The sequence below is a fragment of the Bactrocera oleae genome, chromosome 2, assembly GCF_042242935.1.
Source record: "Bactrocera oleae isolate idBacOlea1 chromosome 2, idBacOlea1, whole genome shotgun sequence".
Lineage (NCBI taxonomy): Eukaryota > Metazoa > Arthropoda > Insecta > Diptera > Tephritidae > Bactrocera > Bactrocera oleae.
The window spans coordinates 13,737,978-13,762,293 of NC_091536.1; the positions used below are offsets into that span (position 1 = coordinate 13,737,978).

The window sequence follows — 24,316 nt, forward strand, 5'->3', positions numbered from 1 at the left end:
TCCACAGAGTTCAATAGTGTTTTACTCTTCTCTAAGCCATGTGAGAAGGACTCATACCCTTTGTTGGTTTTTAATTTAAATTTCTCACAAATGCGTGCATATATAATAACAGCAACTATAGCAGAGCACCCGTACTTCATATCGAACTTAAGCAATTTACGAACGCATGCACACATACACAACTCTATACATATGGTAAATGTGCGCGTGTGTGCACATTAAACGCAGCTTGTCTTACCTTCATAATCATTGCAAACACGAACGTTAACAGTTGGATGCATCTGTTCTCAGTAACACACATCATCAAGCGAACCCAAACCCCAGACAGACACATGCTATGCTTTACATGCATACGTGGTATATATGTGTGAGTCTCCAAGGAAAGGGTTAAAGCAAAATGGCTCAATTTCATATGTACGTGCCATATTATGCAACCCACGCAAACAAGCAGAACAAAACAGAATTTCATACAAACTCCGAAACGCGACTCATTGCATACATATGTAGATATATATTAGGGTGGGTTAAAGAAAACGAATATTTTTTTTTTTTCGCTTTGTATCTGAAAAATAGGTTTTAAGCATCTCTAAGAAAGGTTCTTCAAGTATGAGTATGAAGTATGAGTTGTAACGATTACTATTTTTTTTTCCTTTTATCAGATAAAAAAATTCATATCTCGCTTCCAACTGCTTGAAAAAATATCTCGTTTCACAGATGTAGTTTTTTTGGAAATTAACCATAATCATTGACCATTTTTGTAGAGCAGTAAATTTTTTGCAGAACTATCAGTTTTCCGATTTGTAATGATTTGTCTCCATTGAGTTAAAAATAATCAAACTTTAACCGTTAATATCTTTTAAACAGTTAGGTTTACGAAAAACTCTTAAGAGAGAGCATTCCATTTCCTACAAAATCTATAAAACGACATATTTTAGTCAAGTAGTTGCAAGCGAATATGAATTTTTCTATCTGATAATAAGAAAACGAGTAGAAAACCGCTAGACGAAAGACCTTCCCATTGCAATTAAGCGTTCATACTTGGAGCGACTTTCTTAGAGGTGGCGAAAAAAATAAATTTTTTTAACCCATCCTAGTACAAGTATATGGTATATGGATTATACATATGAGTAACTGTATGTTGAGCATAATTATGTATGTGTGAATGAATATAAACAGGGAATGTATAGAATGCAACTGGACCACGTATGCGAATATCATGCAGAGAAACCCGACTACGCGTAGCTGACTCCGGCATTTACCGTTAGTTGGCGTTAAATTTCTCTGATGCGCTTCGATTTCGCTATTACAACTATTCAAAGCACACAGGATTTAAGAATATCAATATGTTTATTGATATGTGTCTATATGTTCGGTAGGGTGGAGCGAAAGAAAAAAAAAATTTTTGCTGCTTAGGTTGAGGGTGAAATCGTAGATTATAAAAAAAAACAAATTTTGGCCAAAAACGTTTTTGACTCAAAATTTATTTTAACGCTTAAGGAAAGCATTTTGTCGTTTAAGACTTATTTTTAAAACTCCAATAATGGCCACAAAAAAATAGTTTAAGCTGATAACTTTTAATTGGCTAGAAAGAGGACTCTTCACAGCTTCTAGAGCACGTATCAATAAGTTTTTACGAAATAAAAGTTTTAACTTACTTTAAAAATGAGTTGGCCTCAAGATGTTAAATTTTTTTATATTTTTTTTGTACAAAAATTTTCTTTTTTTATAATCTACAGATTTTACCCCAGACTAAGCAAAAAAAAAAAAAATTCGCTCCACCCTAATGTTCGGTGGAATTAATTTATAAATGTGAACTGCAAGGAAACTATCGACGAGTAATCACTCGTGTACTGACAAGGTAAGTTCTAAAATATCAATAAGTTTCTACTAAGTAGCTACTAAGATTAAATAGCTAGTTGGTGATAGTTAATAATTAAGTTAGATAAACTTTCTCGCTTTACTGAAATTATTACCACTATGGATGAGTTCGAGCAGCTGTGCAATAATTAGCTTAAGATTGTCTAATGCATAAAACTTATATTTGTGATTAATAATTAAAAAATTTAGTCCATATACTGCCAGAAACTTTTCGTCCCCCTGAACCGCTGTACATTTTAGGGGAACACTATCTTGAAAACGACTCACAGGCATAAAATTTAGCTCAAAAATAAAATTCCATTCACAAAAGAAACCCAGCTATGTTTTGGAACAGTTCATGTATAATTTTGCTTTATTATTATAATTATGAAGTGCAGTCCCTATATTCGGAAACTGGGGATTAAACAGTTGTTCTTCGATTTCGACAATTTTTGATCATAAGGTGGCCCAATTTAGGCATTTACAGAAATTGAAAGAATCAACTGGAATTTAAGCTTTTGTTATGTGGGAAGTAGGCGTGGTTGTAGTCCGATTTTGCTCATTTTCGCACTGGAACATAAAAATGTAAAGAAAATCGATAACGGTCGGATAGGTCCTGAGCAATGGGTTTTCACCGAAATCTACCATCTCGTTTGTAAAATTAAATGTCTCTGACGTAGTATTTCTTGATTTATCGCGCTTTTGATATTTTGTAACAAAACTTTATATGGGGAATGGGCGGGGTTATAATCCATTTTCTTTTATTTTTACAGTATCGGCAGGGGTGCTTAAGGGATATATCCTGGGAATTTGATTATTGTGTATTAATTGGTTTAGGAGATATGTGCATTGAACCTCTAATTAGGCGGGGCCATGACTATTTTCAGCCCACAAGTGCTCCTTGCTACTGCAATCCCTTGTGTCAAATAACAGTTTTGTATCTTAATTTGGTGCTTACTTATGGCACTTTATAGGTTTTTGATTAGTGGCGTTTTGTGGGCGTTGCTGTTATTCGATTTCGCTCTCTACGAACTCGCCCTCTCTTGTTTGCCTAGAAACACGTGTACCAAATTTCATTATGATATCTCGATTTTTACTCAAGACAGACAGTCACTCTATATATATTTAACTCTATTACTTTTAGGCAATACAAAGAAGCTTTAGGCGAACACAATTATTATTCTCTTTAGCCACATGTTGGAAAAGTATAGATATATTACCTGAAAAGCACTTTTTAAATATTTAGAACTTACTACTAGCAACTACTTTGTATTGACTGCATATAATTTTTATATTTACAGCATCAGCTTAAAGCTTTATGCTATCGTTCTCTTCGATCAAGCTCATCAAAAACTTTTACGACTTTGCTTTACTGTTGTAATGTAATAAATGTATATACATACATACATAGTACAAATATATATACATATTTCTTACTTTTCCATCAAAACAGTTGTTGTTGATGCTGGCAATATATTTAATGTTCCGTTGTACATACTTACAACACTCGACGATTGGTGCTTTAGTTTATGTAGTTCAGTGGGTTTTGCAGGAATTTAGTAAGTTTTTAGTATGCAACCCAAGAACAACAACCAACAGACTAAAGGTTGCAATGGTATGTTGTTATTGATGAATACTTTTATGAGCGTCTTTTAAAACTTTCAGCATACCTTAAACTGCATTCTTCCCCAACTGTTGCAGTAAACACACCTTCAATGGCGAGAAAAACACTTGTTTATTTTTATTAATTTATTTTCTATTTTTATTTCATATCACACGATGCACCCTGTGCAAAGTGTTTCACTATTTCCTATCATTTCCTACTTCAGTTATTTGCTTTAACTATTGTACTATTCCTGTAAATAAGTTAATTCTGATCGTTCAGTTCGTATGGCTGCTTTATGCTATACATGACCGATGTTGGCGGTTCCGACAAATAAGCCGACTATGTGGGAGAATTTAGCTTGAGCAAAATTTCAGATCGATATCTCAATAACTGAGGAACTAGTTCGCATGTATACCGACGGACTCAGCTTGTCGTGTTGACCATTTATATATATTTTTTTAGGATCTCTAATTTTCTGTAAACTTCATTGTAAACTTAATATGCACTCTTTAGTATATAAAAAATTGTATAAAATAACTCTATCCCGAGTTAGCGCGAGAGCTAACATTAGATGTAAGCGCCAGACGTATTATAATCTTCTTGCTCTCAGACTGCAAAAAGTTATAGACAATATAAGATTTACAATAATCATAAAAGTAAGACATTGAACACTTTCAGAAATAAATGCTTAATCTAGACTCATGAAAGCAAGAGAATTTGCTAAACAATCAAAGCAACAAATTTTTTTCCTTTGTTTTTGTAAAGCTGCATTATTTATGTTCGTGAAATGCTGCTGTTCATTAACCTTGACAAAAAAAAAAAAGTAACACTAAATATTTTTGTACGCATTCTACGACTTCGTTATATCATCAACAGCGCTTGGCATCTCGACCCTCGGCCCAAATAGAAGTAGTTTCTCAAATTGCTTACAACTACAAGAAACCGAAATAAACATGTTACATGTGCTATGCACTCCAATAGTATAAGCACATATGAATGTCGGTCCATATATTAGCTCCGGTCAACGAAGTGTAATTACAAGCACGTCCTTACGACGCAAAACAATAAATATAAACATAAGCAATACCCACTTACAAAGAAGAAAATAGCCTACTTTTTTGAAAAATTTATTTTTATTGTAATCAAAAGCACCCATTGTAAGTTTTAATTACTCTACCTTTGGGTAAGTGTGTGCACTTGAAAACCGCAAAGCCTTTCGTTTATAAATAATCTTCACTTTCAGCAGCAATTATTGCCCACTACTAACACAAGTTTTCTTATACACTCATACATACATATAATTGCAGACGTGCACACGACTTATGCGAAATGTATGTGTGCAGCTGCGTGAAATATACGTACGCACACACACACATTGTGCGCCATGAAAATACAATATCTTATTTACCGTTCGCCCACACCGTTGATTTTATTTCATTTTTACTTTGGTTTCTTACTCACCTTGACCAAGTTGCATGCATTCCCCTCTTCAACATGCAGTTATCCTGTTTATATATATGCATGTATTATCTTTTAGTAACTTTCTCTCCAGCATCCGTTGAACCGCAGTACTGTTAAGCTAGTTGATGCTAAAACCGTTGCCGAGAATTTATTGCTATGCAAGTGATAAGGCTCCCTTCATATCAGTATAACGAATGTGTAGTTTTTCTAGCGAATTCTTATTTTTTTTTTGTTGTATATAGTCAGCAGTGCATGAGGACTCATTTATACCTATATATATATTTGTGTGTATATAAATATATACATATGTATATATACTATCACCTGCATATATTCTAAGTTGCCGGTCTACTCATGCAATCAGTTTTTATCGCAGCTAATACACTGGAGATTTCATAGTTTTTCAATTTTACTACAAGCGCATCACATACGTACATACATTGAGTTTTTCCCTGCTTTTACTTTGTTGCTTGATTTTTGATGACCCTTGGCAACATGGTTTTAGGGTTGTTGAAAATTTGGTTACAACTATTGTGGCTCCCAAAAACATGTTATGTGCATTAGCGCAAACGTTTTCAAGAGAGTCTTATTAACCAATTACTCTTTCACAAAATAACGGGTGGTAAAGAGAGTAAGGATAGGGATAAGCATTCTGCTCCTATGTAATAGCATTTTGGCGATTTACATTGTTAGTATAATTTATGTAAAGTATTATTTGTACACAAACAGTAAAGCTACGCTGTCGCTGCACGAATTTATGGTATACATGTATGCATGTATGTGATATATACTCTATATATAATTTAATTTTTACAACAATATTTTCTTCGTAATTGTTCTAAATATAATATTAGTTACATTTTACCACACTTTTTCAGCATAGGCAATAATAGCCTACAGAGTTAGTTGATCAGCCTCGACAATTGACACGACGTACTTACAAAAGACGTAAGAGGAAATGACGAGCATGTATCTAAATTTTGTATTCGAAAGCAAAAATCGTTATGTATTAGAATAGTATGGGATAGACAATACCTTTTGAAGTCGGTATTTTTCTCTAGCAGACTACGCGACACAAGACTGAGAGGTCAGTTTATTAGATCGTACATTAGTTATATACTTTATATATGTAACGAAAAAGCAGACAAGTTGGACGGCTGAGGCGCTGTAGAGAACGCGTTCACCGCTAACTGTCCATGCAGTTTAACCTCCGTTAGACATTAGTCAATGCATGATAGAGGAATTCGCCAACATAACGTATTGTAAATAGAAGACAGCTTTAAAGACTTATACATAGGTATATCTAAGCATGAGGTAACTCAGTGTTATGGTAGGGAAGAAAGATTTACTATTGCTTATGTTTAGACTTCAGCCGATTGAGAGAAACTATCTTCAACGGGATACAATATTTCAATCCAAAGAGATTGCATAGCTGCATAGATCTTAAATGCAAATCGCTGAGTTATATATAACTTAGGTCAGGGGTTACCAAAAAATTTAACTCCGGAACTGCACGTTAACAACTTTTTTAATTGAACTCAAAGCTTTCTACAGCACTAACAACGAAGCAATGACAAACAAGACAACAAACCAAATGTGTTTTCTACAGCTAAGTGAATGCGAAGTTTGCATTGCGAGTCAATGTCAGCCAGCAGTAAGGAATTGTTCCGTTAATTTTAAATTCGCCAGACGACGTCGGCGCAAGTCAACTTTCGTTCGGCAAATTGTTCTTAAACAATGCAGTATTTGTTGTAAATGGTGTTGGTGAAAAGCAAATGGAGTCATGGTGATGTCATTGAGAGCTAAGGTGACCCAAGTGAGCTATGGCGTGGGCACCACTGATTTAGATTACTGGAGAGCGTTTGGCCGCATGCGCTCAGGTATACAACGATCTCGCCTTGCAACCAACCAAACAACAACAGTTATAGGTATCCTTTTTCAAGTATACAAAACCCCGCAAAAATGTATTGTATTTACAAAACAAAAATTAAACTCACGCTGCCAAGCTTCTGTATGCAAATCTTTGATTAAATATTAAAAATTGATTTTATTCTCCACTCAACTTGAGCATTTCATTTCAATATATTTATTATGTCATCAAACTCTTACAATTGTATACTTACGGACCAATTAAATATAAAATACATTAAGAAAATTTCTTTCACCAACTGATAAGCGATACAACTTTATGTAAATTTTAAAGCTGCGCAACTTACATTTTCTTATTGTACACAGTACAACAACAAAAATAGAATTTAAATTTTTAATTTTCCTTTCGAAATAATATTTTCTTACAAATACATACATATAGGCAGGTCAACAAACACACCATAGCAGATTGGGATCACGTGCTCGCACATACACACACTGTTCCGGATGTGGCAAGATTACAATACACAGGTAGCGCCAAAAGGTGACGGCTCGCTGCGATAAAGCCATTTTCGAATAAGCTTAATTTACTTTCGACTTGTCGATGCGCCGTTGAATAAGTTAATCTTCGCATTTACTTATAAACGACTATACAGCGCGGGCCGGCGTTGTGTGGCAATTCGATATTGACAACGACGACGACACCGACAGTCGAACCGATTACCAATTTATAACGTTGTATGCGTTATATGCTATATTGTATATGCATACGCATATTTATATGTATTTGAAATTTTATTTTTACTTCCATATGTATTTATATGCTTAAGGATATGTGTGTGTCTGCAAATATGGTACATATAAAGTTTTACATCGATTGCCTGACTATTGTATTTCATATCTGCCAGCTTGGCAGGTTGCGGTTGCCGCAGTAGCGCCACTTCGATTACATTTGCCCACTTCAGTTGCATGTGGCGCAACTCTTTCGTTATACATGTATGTATATGTGTCTGTATGCGAGCGTGTTTCTGTATTAAATTTCCTTTGTTGCGTAAAAATATTTGTTTTTGTTATTGTTTTGTTGGTTTTTCGTGTTTTGCAGTGCGGCACTTTAGTGAAATTTGCGCAATTTTTTTTTTTTTTTGCAGAAAACTTTTCAGCACACTTTATAGAAATATGTATATGTATTTGTTTTAATGTGTGTATATGCGTATGTATGTATGTATTAGAAGAAGCGAGGACGTATTCTGTAAAATTCACTCGATATCTGTATCTAACCGCATCTCTGTAGAGATGAAAATCCGTTCGATGCCGCAGTGGCGCAGCAATTACTTTTTAACCCTTTTAGCAATTTCGTATATATTGGTCAGGTAATAAAAGAATCACACAAACATAAATTTAATACTCAAAGAAGAGTGCAGAAAGTGATTTATTACATTTCTGAGAACTTAAAAAATGATGTAAGTCACTATAATCAAGTACAACGCAAAGGGTGCTCCAGTTGGCAGTGCACAAATGTGCAAAAATGTAAATATTCTTTGTTAAATGTTCCAGTTCCGACAAATCAGCATTTGAAACTATGGTAAATTTCCTCCGAGTGTATTTAAGATATCAAAAGGTGATTAAGCGGTCTATTAAAACTGGTTAAGGGAAGTTCAGCATCGTATTATTTGCAATAGTCTTCACAATACGTACAAGTATTACTTATATGTTTAATTATATATGTCAATCTAACCGGCCAATGTGGGTTAGTTTTTGCTAACTATGAAAGTGTTCCAAGAACTACATTTTGATTGTTCAGTTTGCTATATCCTATAGTGGTCCGTTGTCGGCAGTTCAAACAAAAAAGTAGCTTCTCGAAAGAAAAGACGTTTGCAAAATTTCAGATCGATATCTCTAAAACTAAAGGCCTTCGTAGTGTATATACAAACAAATACGGGGATTTGAATAAATTGACTTAGGCCGTCGCGTTGATCATTTACTTGTTTGTATATATACTCCGACCTTCTTTTTGGGTGTTTTAATACATTTTGTGGCAAACTTAATATTCAGGATATAAAAATCGTTAGCAAAACTAAAGTAGTGTGTTTTAGTCCGATAAAATCAATTATAAGTCCATCTTCATCCATCATTTTACCCTAATCACTTGCATTCTACTACTTGAACTGTTATAGGTTAATGAAAATAGTTGACAGAATATCAATCTGTCCAAAAGCTTGCTGGGCTACAAATGATTTCATAATAACATTCTTAAAAGTTAAGATTTAACCACTATATACTGCATAAAATTGTATGCGCTTTGACTTGGAATTCGGGCATGTATTATCATATTATTGGTTGATGAAATGCTCTCTCTTCAAATAGTATGTTAGCTGTTTCCACATTTTCTGTACGATTTTTACAGAAATTACTAAAATAAATCCCATTTTAATGTATGTATGGATGTAGGTATAGAAATGAACTTGAAGATCATTTTCGCTTAATTAGCAGGCATAACTTTAAAGAGAGAAAATTCAGTGAATGAGGAATTTCTGATTAGGTCTCCGTAGATATAGGGTTATCGCAAGCATGTGGTCTATGTATATGAAGTTATGGAACATTTTATGTACAAATATTGTATTTCTACAAAAATAGACAGGGGTTAATTCGCTTGGCCAGCAGTTCCGATTTGCGCTCAAATTAAACCAAAAATATGTAGATTATGGAGTTTAATAGACGCTGCTCCTCCGCACATTATCTTTATCTTTTCATGCGTGTTTCTTTTGTCGGAAAAAAAGTTAAGTAAAAAACGCCAAGGCGTAAAGAATTAAAGCAACTTTTAAAGTGTCTCTTATTTTTAGATAACATCAACGATCACAACAAAAAACTTGATCAAACCTCTAGCAGAGATATAACCACCAAAACATTTTTCAAGGAGTCGCGTATATCAACAAATATTAAATATTTTCAGCATTCCCAACTTCAAAAAGAATTTCTCAAACAACCCTTCATATCATTGAATTGCACCTGAGACTACCACTTATAACAGGATACTCAAATAAAGCAAACTTAAGTAAATCCTTTTTGCTTTATTTGCACAAGTACTTACGTAACAACCCGTCTATTTGATTATGTTGTGCAATACAGCTGTTATAGCTACACTATTGATTCCATTTTTGTATTATTATGGAAATAAATAATTATAAATAAGAAAAAATTACCAATCATCGTGCGTGGTATACAAATCTACGTCATAGTAACTACGCACGTACAATCATGCGTTGAACTTGGCCACGTTTTTCGTGGTAAGTTAGGGCGCACGTTCATTTCATTGTTATATAAAGCACAAAATGTATAAGGTTTGTCCTTAAAAATTTATCGATTTAAAAATAAGATTATCTAATTTAATTCTATAATTTTGTTCTACATTCATAAAGATGTTGGATTTGAACACATGACTAACGAGAGACGATTTCGCACTTAAGCTACTTGCTAACTACCTTCGTTTCAATTAAAGAGATGCATACACACATATAAATATATAGACTACATCAACATACAATGTCTTTTTGCTTGCAAAGCCCTTTCGTTTCGACGTCTGTTAATAGCGTATGTGTTGTTACCGCAATTTGGTTGTAAAGAAAATTTTCGATTCTGGAACATTTTTGTGTTGGTGTGCGCCCAACACTTTTCCAATCATTTCCAATATCTCGCAATCACAATCTCGTTCACCTTTGTGCGCCTCCTGTCAAGAAGGCATCGCAAAACGTGGTTGGTTGTGGCGCGCAACGCCTTTTATGGTTCAATAAAAATGCTACTGTTACGATACATACAATGCGTCTCCAATTTCAGTAGACACAACAAAACAAAAAACAACAACAACAACAACAGCTCATCCTACACATGCTTGCTATGGGAAAAAAAAATGCGGCCAGAGCATCGCCATTGCACACTTACCATACATTTAGTGAATAGCCGCCAACAACGACAACAAAAAATTAGGTTAAATTGTGGGTCAATAGCCGCTCTTAGGTTATTGTAAAGTGTAATCGTCCAAGCCGCCGCAACGCAAACTAGAATTTGTCAAGTATACACCTGAGCGTGTTTATATTTAGTTAGGCATCCATGTATGTATATGTATATAGGTATGCAAGTGTGTGTGCATATTAAAAATAGAAACCGTTTCAATAAACGTAGGAAACATTAAAACGGCACTGTATTACAACTACAGCGATTTAATGAGGTGGAAAGTAAGCAAGAAATTGGTAAATATGTGGAAGTTTGTTGCACAATTTCTTTATTAACCTTATGGGTATATAAACAGATTTTAACACGTATTTAAAACCAATAAAAAGGTTGTCCGTATTAGGAATAACACTAACCACTTCGGCTATCCTAAGTGCTCACATGCTGCAAATAAAGTAAATACGTAGATAGAAAACAAAATAACGCAGAAGAGGTGAAGTTACATAGAGAGCATTAGCTTGAGATAAAAGAAAATATAGCGCAGATTATGATCGGATAAAAATAAAGAAAAAACGTTAACTTCGGCTGCACCAAAGCTTAAATACCCTTCACATGTGCATAGCATAAAAGGATCTTATCTTGTTCAATTTGTATGACAGCTATATGCTATAGTGGTACGATCTGAATAATCTTTGGCAAGTTTTGTTAATATATCTTGTCAATCTGAGCAACTTTCCTGGATATTGTAGTGCTGCTTTGAAGATTAATCATGCCAAATTTTGTTAAGATACCTTGTCTAATAAAACAGTCAATACATGAACTTGATTTTGATCTTCAATTTTTATTTCAGCTAAATACTATAGTAGTCCGATATCGTCGGTTTCGACAAGTGAGCCGATCTTTGGCGAGAAAAGGATGTGCGCATAATTTCAAATCAATATCTCAAAAACTGAGGAACCAATTCATACATAGACAAACAGACGAACGGATGAACAGATGGACAGACAAACGGACATGGCTTAATCGCCTTAGCTATCCATGCTGATCATTTATGTATGTACTTTTTAATAGTAGGTACAAACTTTTACTAGTAGGTTACAAATGAACTTTCTTGATCTGTTATCCATTATCTTGAGGCTTAGCTGTCAAGCTTGTCTAGCGAATCTTTTAAAAAGAGCTTAATAATTTGTTTTTTAATAATTTTTTTATAATTTACTTTTTCTGAAAACTTAATTCATTTCCTTAAAACCGGATGTGAAACCATATAGATTTAATCAGCTTAACCATACATTTAGTAGGTAGTTAACAAAGCTTGTGGTAAATATTCTCTCATTTTCCTTTTTTAAGTTTCCGAATTATTTAGTTTAAATAATTTTACTTCGGTCGGGGTCCCGCTTTCCTGAAACTCAGTAAACACTTAATTTGTCTCGTATATACATATGTAAGTTTCCGAGTCCCTATTGATCGATATTCCCAGAACTATTTCTTCTGTCTCTAGTAACATCATAGGCGGTAGTTTTCATAACCGATGAGTGGTAATGCTTTCAAAAGGCGAACGTTTCATTGAAAATTTGTTTGAGGAGAGCAACAGGAGCAGAGTATGTCTCAGCAATAAACTACCTTGACATACCTTACTCCGTAAAACAAACCAAAAATATTGCGGTCGGTGAAGTAAATAGAATATCACTTTAATGCTCATAATCAATTAAGCCACATCTCGTAACAATGTGGACTCAAACGTGCTCCGCTTTGTCCTCTCTTTCACTAGACACACACAAATTTATCGACTGAGCTAAGCATCCAATTAAGTGAAACCACGGTATATTAAAGAGGAATCTGTTTAAACTTTAATTAAAATGGCCACTGATTTTCCAACTGATTAGACGATTTCGCCCTTGAACAAATTATATTTATCTTAGCTAATGCACCGAAATTTCATTGTACACCTTAAACTATATGCAGATACATATACAAACAGTTCCAAACGTATGCAGCACTGTCGAAAACTCACGTTTAAGTTTTGCAATTTGCATTTTCGCAGTGAATGGATTGTTGCCACAATGAGGTGAGTGTGGCGTTGAAATGCTGCAACACTCACCTGCTGCACACCAAAGAGCCAACTTAATGACCCTTTGTCCACCAACTACTGTGATTTTCCAATGATAACTTTGTAACACGTCGACAGTCATGTTGGCTTTTCTGATTTTCCGCTTTAGCCATGTCTACGCTCATGTACACGTAATCCGTACAGCTAAGTAAACTCATTAAACGACAATTTTGCCAGCAACGGATTAGAAAAGCCAAAAAGCAAACACTTAGCAAATAACGCAAACCGAGCGCATTGCGCTAAATGCCGTCTACTACGATTGCATTTGCCAATATTACAGTTGGTGCGACATCCACTTGCTTGTGGATAGCAAACCGCAAACTACTCGGCAGTGCTTTCACTTCCGTCCTCCCAATATTTGGCAGTTAACGCCAATAACTGCTTACAGTGTGTTCATTTAAGATTTTGATTGCAATGGCAACGGAGATGAACGGAATTTTAGGGCGAGAGAGCTGGAGCGGAAGGAAACACATTAGAGCTTGCCAAGCTGACGGAAAGAGCCGCGGACGTACAAGTATTTACAAAAATTGTGGCAGAAAATTAATGATTTCAAGATTTTGCGTAAGTGTCTTCAATTCTAAACAGGTTAGCCTATCTTATATCTTAACTCTGCATAACAAACTGCGTACAGCTGTGGAAATACCGAAACTTTCAGGGTTCGGAGGATTTCCGATCACAACACCCACAGTGTTGAAAGCCTTAGTCAACACGAAGCAAAACAATAATAAGATTTGAGACGATGAAGGAATAAGAATACATATAATATCCATGTCTGTCTCAGCATAAGCGATGTGCATTGTCTCTGTAGCCGGTTGGTTGGAAAGTAATGGTTGATATCGAGACAATCACCAGCACCAACAGGAGCAATGAAATTTCGGCGGCTTTTGCAAGTGCAAAGTATATTTGATGAGAATCGGATCTTGTCGGATGACAAAACATCAATTGTAAGACAACATTTTTGGAATAATTAACAAGTTTAAATATGATCGATCATTCGATTTCTGGATCACACAAAATATATTTCATCCAAGACAACCGAGACATAACCCACAACTGAAACCTTTCGAAATCTTTTTGGAAAATTGAAATCGTAATAAGCTTTGAAACAATAAGTTTCGCATAGCTTTTAGGAAATATTCTTTATTCTTTCACCAAAAATTTAGAAAGACTAGTTGTTTTACGCGTGGACTTCATTATTGCTTCACGCCTTTTTTACACGCTTATTTAAACCGCAAACTGTACCAAAACTTCCGTCAATTGAGAGCTTTAGGCTGATTAACCACATACAGGACTACGAATGATTTCTATCTACTAATAACAATTTCAACTGCTTGTATATTTTTGTATTCACTTAATTACCGTATTGAAGTATGATTACAAACAAATTGGTAGTGCTGGAGAAAGTTTGCCCTTTCTATTTCAGTCGAATGAAATAAGCATCAATTTGCAAACACTTAAAAGTGAACTCAAACAGAGAGAGACATTTACATTGAAAAGTCTAGTATCACAACTACTTACAACTAGGAATTCCTAAATGAAATGAAACTAGATAGAAAATAACTACAAAACAAACTCTTTAGTCCAAATTGAAAATAAAGTGGTACGAAAAGTAAATGATTTGTCACCTTTATAAAATGATTTATTAGTGCTTTGTTTTTGCACACATTTTTTTCTCTCCAAGAAGCTGCTCACTTGTCGGAACCGCCGATATAGCTGCCATATAAACTGAACGATCGGAATCAAATGCTTGGTAGAAAACATTTTCATTTGATGAGGTATCTTCTACACCAAAGAAGCTATACAATAGAATTTGATAGTAACTAACTCATCACAAATAATATTTATTACTATGAAGTTTTTCAACTGTTTGCAATAATTTTTGATTAAATTTGGTTTTATAGCCCCGTTGGTGTTTTCGTTTTACGTTATAAATAAGATAAATACATTTTCCCCACACTTTACTTTGCATATTTTAGGATTATAGTTATTTTAGTAGCTATAATATAATTATATTAAAATTTCTTGAAATTCAGATAATATTATATAGGGAATTTCGAAGCACTCTCCACACTTATATGTCAAATAGAGAACAATGGGAGAGACATTAATTAGATTAAAGCTTTTGGGACAAGTTTTGTAAAGCTTTTGATTTTTATGGTTGCTGCTAAACTTGAAGCTTATGTGAAAAGTTTTGTAAAGTTTTTAACATTTATGGCATCATTTTATAAAGATATGAGCTTAAGCTTCTAACAAGCTTAAAGCTTCAAGATTTTATGTGTATGGTATAAATAACCAAAGCTATATTACAGCAGCCGGATAAAGTAAAATTCGAGAACTGATAGATTCATATATGTATGTAATTGGCATACTGCTTTTTTATGAAAATTAATAACAAATAATATTCTGGGTTATATTAAAATATATTTATTAATCTCACGTATGGATGTGTGCAAAAATAATTAGTATTTTTTAAAAATAGTAAGTTTAAAGCTTATACGCACATTTTCATATACATATGTATATGTACATTTATGAAATTAAAGCAAATAACCATAATATCGTTTTGTTCGAAAGCGATTTTTTTACATTTTATCATTTTCGAAATTTTGGTTTATATAAGCTCCACGTGTTGTTTCCGGTGTAACTGGCGCGGTTGGTGCCAATGTTAAGGGTAGAGCATATACTGGATATAATGGCGCAAATTCACATGGTCCAAATGCGTGTAAGTCATCTTCATTTACATCGCCTCGCAACGTGTGCGTAGACTCCTCGTAGCTGGGTGGTGCTTTTAAAAATATACGAGAAATAACAACATTGTATTGAGTTTTAATCTTAAGCGAGTATAATGTTTAATATATTAAAGAGTACCGAAGATTTGTATTCTAAAAATCTACGAAAATATTTTAAACATCTGTATAATGGAATTCAATTTCACATCGAAATATTAACATTCCATTAACTTGAATTTGGAACTTTTGTAAAGAAAATATTACCAAAACATTTCGAAAATGAAGTTTGGACGTTATCTTAGTAGCTAAAATCCAACGATATATTTCACTCATTTTGTTGGTAGAATGTGGGCACTGGAAATTTCGGATATGAAGTTAAAATGTCGTGACGACATCTAACGTAAAATTTCGAGCGGATTATATTATATAATTTATATAAACCAGAGCAGAGAATGTTAGTGAAAAAAGAAAACAGAGAATGTTAATGAATAGAGAAGGCGCAAATGTTAGTTGTTCTGTAATATAAATTATTATGAGGGAATATCGAAAACGCGCAAGTTCGAAAGTGAAATTTCACCACTCTATCAGGGAACCAAGCCGTTCTCGAAAAAAGTGAAGCCTTTGTTTGAATTGAGATATGCTAAGATTCCAATTAATAAAATAAAAATATTAAATAAACTTTAAGATCGGAGTCAAGTTCTTGTAAGGAGCTTTTGTATATGTGAAGGATATTATAACTTCGATGCAACCAAAGTTGACGTTTTGTCTTGTTTATTATTGTATTATCATTTGCCTATTAGATATTGTTCAGGCAATGCACATAAACGTGCTGAAGAACTTATATATTAAATGTGTGTTTTATTCTGTGGTTTTTACCAGTAATCCCTATTTGTAATTCAAAAGGCTTTTCATAATTACAAATTTTGTCACATCATATAAATTGAAAACACAAATCTAAATAGGTATGCGCATCGATAATTTATTTAAGAACATTCCTTGTGTTATATTTTTCGATGTTACCTCTTGTGAAAAGCTCAAATTAGTATTTTTTTAACTTTTGCACTTTCTCTGTTTATTAACATTCTCTGCTGTAACTAGTTACAGTTTCCACAATTACGGCATCCACATTTGAATGACGAACAAAGTCCACAAATGGACTTTAAGTAGATTGTGGATATTTTCCACACTTGGATCGTATTATACACTCTGTGCAAAAAGTGACTGGATGTCCTTAAAACGAATACTTAATTTTATATAAACTATTTTCAATTATTCTATGAGGAATATTAGCGTTACCTCAAATAATAAAACTTCTGTACTATTTCAGTATTCCCAAGCGAGCAACTGCTATTAAGAAACGATTTATTAAGATTTAAAACCAATGACTCAATTGAAGAACTAGACGTTGTGTTGATATTCTAGAGTTTGCTTTCTAAATAAGTTTTAGAGGGAAAATCAACTCCATTATAGAAGCCGAATGATTTTAATAACAAAAGAATATATAATTTGAGAGAGAGCCATAAGCTTATGGATTAAATAACACTTAATACAATAAATGTGTGAAACCGAAAATGATGTCTAAGTGATATCAAGAAAGGAAGAGAAGATTGTATATGTGAAAGCTGTCTTCTGAGAAAAATAAATATTGAATAGAAATCGACTTCGGTTAAATTTAAACCTAGGGTTAACCTACTTTACTGTATAAGGAGTTTTAACAATAACTGCATCATTGGCAACTTGCCAAAGGGAAACTCCAGCAACAAATTTTTCGAAATTTAATTTATACTCACGTAATTCCGGATAAATATCTGTTGGTAACTGAACATCTGTTACTGCAATATTTTGCTCAACCACTACGTCTGTTACAGCTTGCTGTTCGCCCTTATCGGTCGATTCACCACCCTGTAACGGCGCTTCCTCAGTGAGCGCCGGCATACGACTACTGCGTGGTTGTTGTTGTATAATTGGTGGTGTTTGCCACAATGGCACATTTCCAATAAAAATGGGAATTGTAATGGTTTGACTAGAATACCAACCCTTCATGCGTGCCTCGACCTCCAACTGATAGGAAATGCGTATAATACTACACGACCGCAAGCAGGTTGGTGGTGTGGCTGGTACAAGTAATTCTTGCGTCAGCGATCGCGTACATTTACGCAGCACAGACTCACTCTTCGCCGTCGTCATGGTAATACGTTCGAGGCATGAGTTTACAGCTGGCGCCGGACTAGAATACCGAACCAACATTATGAGCGCATAATGCACTTCGGCAACTGGTATGTTGGTGTTATTGATTACTAGCGCATTGATGGGTATACGCTGTCCGGGCACATAACCGGCCTGCGGTAATTGTATTTGCATTTTTAGCGGCTCCGTTTTGCAGGGTCCACAGCAGTATGAACGATAATTCTCTGAAGTTATTGGAATCTATTGTGTAAAATTTTAGAAAAATATTTCTTTAATAGTAAATATACAATATATAGTGACAAATAGGTTATGCACACACTTTTAATTGCGGCGATTCATAGTTAAGATCGAGCATTTTCATCACCGTGAAGCCGCGTGTATAAGTCTGATTGAATTTCCAAGGTATCAGTAGTGTAACTTTGACTATATACCGAACGCAACCATGGAGGCCCTCAAATGATGTCGGACAATTCTCTGGTAGCTTGCAGGCAAAATTATATGTATGCTTACCGGTTTGTATTGTAAAATTTTGACCTATGAATGACAAAAGTAGGTATACCATACAGTGGGTGAAGGGTCGCTATTAACTTTTCGTTTAGCACACACTTACTTGTTTCCGATCCCATTAGATATGTTTTGGATTCCATGTAATCCTCACGTCCGGAAAAGTTTCGTCTTCTACCAAAACGTTTTTCTCGCCATTTTGTAATAGCAAATCCGGATATATTCAATATTACAGCTGGAAGAGATTAACATAATTATATTAGTAATTCAAAGATTTTTAAAAAATAGTTCGAATATAATAAAAATTGTGCCAAAATATTGAAGTGTATGTTAGAATTTTGGCGAATTCAAAGTTTCAAATCTGTTAAAAAGGGCAGAAGCATTCCCAACAAAACATGTTCGGTTAAAGTTAATCAAATTGTATAGCTAAACTTGTTGAACAGGTGTATGTTTGGGATGGTCCACATGAAACTGAGACATGCGAATAATTAAGTATTCGCAAGTGATGCTTAAATACGTCGTATGTCATATAAGAGTTGTTCTACTTAGACTTACAGTATGAGACCGCATTATGTGTAGTTTCTACAATGTCAATAAATTCTTTCGATTTAAACAAAAACCCCGGTGAATTCCAGAACAAGAGATATCAGTTTAGTATGATAAAGCATGCGCTAAAATGCCGAAATCAATAAAAGCTAATAATTGCGGTCGCAAATATTAATTCCTTGATAACAGCAAATACCTGCATTAGATAACACTAAACAAATACAGCAACTGTGTAAATATGTATATGTCAGTGGTAATAAAAATCATACTAAAAAAATATTCAATAAAAGTTAAATTTTTCTAAAACTCGTACATACGGTACTTTGCAATGAACAAATTATAACTGGCAAACTGAAAGAAATTTTATCAAAAAGTCTTGAAATCTGAGCAATTTTCAGTAATCATAATCCAATGGCATTGGAGAAATGCAAATGAGCTTGTTGATTATATACTTATATATACTTGTAAGTTCCAAAATAGTCATGGCCAAAATATTTTTTTACCAACCCTTAAGATTTGAGTACTAAGCAATAATTCAACGATTTTCTCCTACAAAGTTTCTAATCCAGCTTCGAATAGCTATGATAATGTACTTTTTCACTGAAATATATAAGGTTTAATGTCTTGAAAAGCTGGACACATCTTTCTATATATTTACTATATATTAATGCTTAAACTAAAAGAATAGCTCAGTATTTTCTTTGCTAATGCTACAATGACTATAATTCAAAACACCATCGGATTACGCATCTATTAAAAATTGATGAAGAGAAATTATACAAATATGTTACTCTAAACACTCGCTTTACTTTATACGTCCAAAGGCTAGTCGAATGCTGTCTGGCAGCTTTTAGTTGCACTTAAGCCACCTGTACACTTAGCTGCTGTTCAGTGAAATTGTATTGGAAACGTAACACTGTTGAAAAACTTGCTACATTATTATCATTTTTGAGCTGCTTACAACCTAATAGCTTAATATTTTTTGAATTGACCGAAGGTTGAACTGTTTTATTGTAATATTTCGTTATCCTTAGCTCAAGCCAATTCTAATTTACTTAAAATGTTATGTTATGGGTATATAGGATGGTTATATGGTATGTTATGTTATGCTATGTTATGTTAAGCTACGTTATCTTGTGTTTTGTTACCTTATGTTATTTTATGTTGTGTTATGTTATGATAAGTTATGTTAAGTTATGTTATGTTATGTTATGTTATGTTGTGTTATGTTATCTTATATCAATTTATGTTATCTTATGCTATTTTATGTTATGCTATGTTAAGTTAAGTTAAGTTATTTTAAGTTAAGTTATGGTATGTTATGTCATGTCATTAAAATCGATATCGTTATTCTAAGCTTTCTTATGTTATGTTTCTAACTTTATTTCAATTATTGAAATTTTAGTTCAATTTACCGTAATTTATAGATCTTTTTAAAACTTCAAACGTAATGTAAATATTATTTTGCCGCATTACATCACCCTATAGCTAAAGTAAATGCAGTACATATTAAAAGTGTGTGCATATTAATTTCACGGCACCGTATATGCACACAACTACAATGAAAAATCAGACAACATTAATGACTAATCAGATAACCTGAACGACTGATAAGTTAATTCGCAAAATTTGCTGCTTGAGAATCGCTTATGCCATTGCAATTTAAGCCTAATTCCACACTTTTTAGCTCTCTACTAATTCTTAATTTCTAGTTGTTGTTGTTTAATTTTCATGTTAATAACGATACCTTTAACATTTTTGGGCTTATCGGCCTCTAGCACCACCGAGCCATCCACCAATTGGCCAGCGAAATAAGTACCGCACTCATTCTGGTTGAATTGAATATCACAAGTTACGACCATTTTGCCCAGGCAATCGACCGAATCGGACTGAATGTGCCAAAATTCGACAACGCACCATTGGCTTGTTGGCGCATAGGGTAAGTAGCTCGCATTAAGCACGCATATATACACATGTAAATGAGTGAAATGCATGTGTGAGATTGTGATAAAACAATAGCGTAAATGATCTTTCAACAACATGTACACTTACAGTTAGAAATATTTGATATACAAGTAAAATAAACAACAACAACAAACAAACTTGCGGTTTTATTGTAGATAAGCGAACGACGTAATTCTGTTATGAAAAATATTCAGTGTAGAAATGTTGTGGAATCGAAAATTTACTCATATGTTTTTTAAATTTCATTCACTCTCTATAACACTTGTGATTTTTGTCCGCTACTGCCGCTGATAAGTTATTGAAGGTCGGTCCGAAAACAAAAGAAACAAATTTTTGTACTTGTTTATTTATAAGTATTTATTTATTTATTCACACTTTCCGCTCTAAGTCATAGCCAAGTACTCTTTTCCGGTGGTACAACACCGTTAGTCGCTACATCATCAATCTTTGGCTCGGCATCAACTTCGTCTCTGCCTGACGCGCTTGGTATCTTGAAGACAGGATAACGTGGTGCAAATTCGGTTTCGCCATATTCTTGCCCTTCATCAATGGAAAGTTTTGCTGGTTTCATATGCAGTGCGGCTTCATAAGACGGCGGTGCTGTGAAATAAAAATGTATTTGAAACATACTCTTTTAAGGAGGGGCTAAGATCGGGCTTATAACACGTTCATTAAAATCCCTTTATATGCACGGGCTAGGGAAAAAGTCAACTTGGTATATTCATTACTTACTTCCTGCGCGACACTAAACTTCCTTTTCTTTAGAATACTCGCTTGAAATTCCTGATTTCATAAGCTCACCCTATCCTAAATCTTTCTTCATGTTTGATTAAACAAAATTCTAGCACAATAGTGTCACATCCATGTTCTCTTTCATCTTATTATGCGTATGTGGATCTACAAGTATTATATCCTGCCTCACAATATTTGCAATTTTTAGCGTCGTTCGTGACTAATTGGGGTCTCTTTTAGCACTTTAAAAATTACTGTTATATGGCCAAAGGCGTGTTTGTTGCCAAATTTTGCGCAAATACCCTGTTCTGGGTACAAAGTTAATATTTCTCAAAAGTTACCGTTAGATAAACGAAAACAAAAGAAAAAGGTACCGTTGGAGGTACTAAAAATTATAGAAATCATGGCTCAGGGGTATATAAGATAAATCAACAGTTTGATGTTGTCAAATAATTACTCACGTATACTGGCATCTGCGGCCCAGGGACTTGGCGGTGCAGCTGCCATTGTAGCAGTACTTGTCGCAGCACCACTGTTTACTTGTATCGGGTTCTCTTGTACGGTAGACTGCAGTTGGTCAATTTCGGTGAACTTCTTTTCGCCAATATCGCCGCTCTCCTCATCCGCCACGTACGAATGGTTCATAACACCATTAATACTGTTGCTAGGGACAAGGTTTTCAGCTGATGCCAATGGCTGATTTTGTATGACGCCGAGCAACGGCACATTGCCTATTGTCACTGGCACACAGATGACCTGATCCGCGTGCCAACCTTTCACTTTGGCCACAACCTCCACTTGATAGGCAATTTGTATGATGCGGCATAGATTGAAACATGTTGGCGGTGTAGCCGGCACCACAAGTGTATAGTTGAATTGTTTCTTGCAATGCACCGACACGCCATCACCTTTCAACTTAAGCACCGCTATGCGTTCATTCTTCGTATGTGTCAATGGTACTTGACTGTAATAGCAAACGAGCATTACCAATTCAATTTTGAGTTCTTCGACTTTTATATTCGATTCGTTTGCTATGAGTACGCTAACTGGTATCGCTTGTCCAGGCACATAACCACTTTGTGGCAGTGAAACGTGCATCTTTAATGGCTGTGTTTTACAAGGCCAACAACAGAAGACCTTTTGTGCTTCCGATTTGCAAGGCACCTATGGAACGTGTTTATATTATATAATGCATTAGTTAAATCATAAGCAATAATTTGTTGAAAATATGTGCAAAAGTTTACTTACTCGCAATAAAGGACTGTCGTAGTTCAGATCCATCACTTTCAGTACCGTAAAACCGCGCGTAAAATGCTGATTGAACTTCCACGGTCGCACGAGTTCTACCTTAACCAAATATCGTATATAACCGTAATGGCCTTCGAAGGATGAAGGACAGGTGGGGGGTAATTGGCAGGCAAAAGTGTAGGTATGTATGCCGGGCTCAATTACGGAGGATTGGTCTGTTGGCGAAATTTTTGAATCGGTTATAATGTAAGTATACATATGTCAATTAGCTTTTACAAATTCTACACACTTTCGCTGGAGCTAAGCAAGTAAGTCTTCGATTTTATATAATCCTCATGACCTCGGTAGTATGTTGTATGGCTTTCAGTGCTCGAACGTCCATGTGCATCGGTTGTTGACCTGTTAGAATGCTCTTCCCAGCTTGTGTTTGCGTCGCCGGTAATTTTCAGCACGATACCTAAAAACACAAATTTTCATAAACAATCACAAGCAGTACTTAGTTAATAATGTTGTATCATGTTTGATTGTACAATATGAGTGACTCATCTGATCATTTTAATCTGATGAGTAATGCTCGCCAGACTTATGAATCATTACCATAGTTTAAGTTTAATTTCAGTTTTGATAACCTACTGTATACAGTTATCTATTTATGGGGAAAATTAGAAATAACATTATCTCTAAACGAGAGTTGTGTCTAAAGCCTAATTATATTCAATATTTATTATATTATTTTATATTCTACCTTTTTACAAGTTAAAGTAATACAACCAAGTTAGAGCTCATTGGTCAGTAAACAGTGGAAACCATCGAACGATTTTTCTTCGGAAAAATGCATTTGCCGATGAAAGGAAAGCATTATGCAGACGTGGAGGCCATTAAAAAGGCTTGTACCGGCATACTGTCGGCCATACCGGGCAACGAGCTAAAACACTCGTTCGACATGCTTTTGGATCGAGCAAAAAGCTGTATTAAAGCAGAAGGAGACTATTTTGAATAAGATTAATTGATTTTGCCGATAAAACCATGTTTTCTGCCTTTTTTTTAAAGTCCTGTTTACTTTGGAACACTCCTTGTATATGTATGTATGCACTTTCTTGTCTACTTTAAGACAGTACAATGTATCTAAATATAATAGACGTATATATTTAATACTAATGTGTCCCAAACACGAAAATAGTTAGAATGCGACTAATACAATGATTTTTACTTTCAGTATTATTATGTTTTAATTTTTACTTTTAAATTTTATCATAATTATTTACTTTCGCATTAATAATGAACTTTTGCTATCATTAAAGCTCACCTTTCACCTGCTTCGGCATGTCGGCTTGCAGCGTAATTTTACCCGTCATAATTTGACCAGCAAAATAGATGCCGAAGGGATTATTATCAAACTCAATTTCACATGTTACAACCATATTTAACACATAAATCAATTATTTAAATAAATACAACTAAATTTAGCTAGCAAAATATAAAATTTAAATTAGCTTTGAGTATATAATGGTAAACAATGCGTTCTGCCCCGTTCTGTGGCGTCCTATTAACTGCTTTATT

General features: G+C 34.4%; 2 protein-coding genes across 3 annotated transcripts; both read right to left on the reverse strand.

Annotated features, from left to right (window-relative positions):
* Positions 1-15,246: 15,246 nt before the first annotated feature.
* LOC106623569 (arrestin domain-containing protein 17) lies at positions 15,247-20,715 on the reverse strand. The gene is made up of 5 exons (XM_014243129.3): positions 20,559-20,715; positions 18,372-18,500; positions 18,081-18,295; positions 17,365-18,001; positions 15,247-15,630 (listed from the first exon to the last, which is right to left on the reverse strand). The coding sequence occupies exons 1-5, from the start codon at positions 20,671-20,673 to the stop codon at positions 15,428-15,430; spliced, it is 1,299 nt and encodes a 432-aa protein (XP_014098604.3). The 5' UTR covers positions 20,674-20,715; the 3' UTR covers positions 15,247-15,427.
* A 391-nt stretch (positions 20,716-21,106) lies between these two features.
* On the reverse strand, positions 21,107-24,316 carry LOC106623567 (arrestin domain-containing protein 17). Of its 2 annotated transcripts, XR_004977915.2 has the most exons (6): positions 24,063-24,316; positions 23,046-23,213; positions 22,757-22,971; positions 21,970-22,672; positions 21,509-21,893; positions 21,107-21,376 (listed from the first exon to the last, which is right to left on the reverse strand). XR_004977915.2 is itself a non-coding variant. In XM_036369800.2 (5 exons), the coding sequence occupies exons 1-5, from the start codon at positions 24,175-24,177 to the stop codon at positions 21,165-21,167; spliced, it is 1,413 nt and encodes a 470-aa protein (XP_036225693.2). In that variant the 5' UTR covers positions 24,178-24,316; the 3' UTR covers positions 21,107-21,164. The 2 variants fall into 2 exon arrangements, 1 of the variants encoding a protein (XP_036225693.2); XM_036369800.2 differs by lacking the exon at positions 21,509-21,893.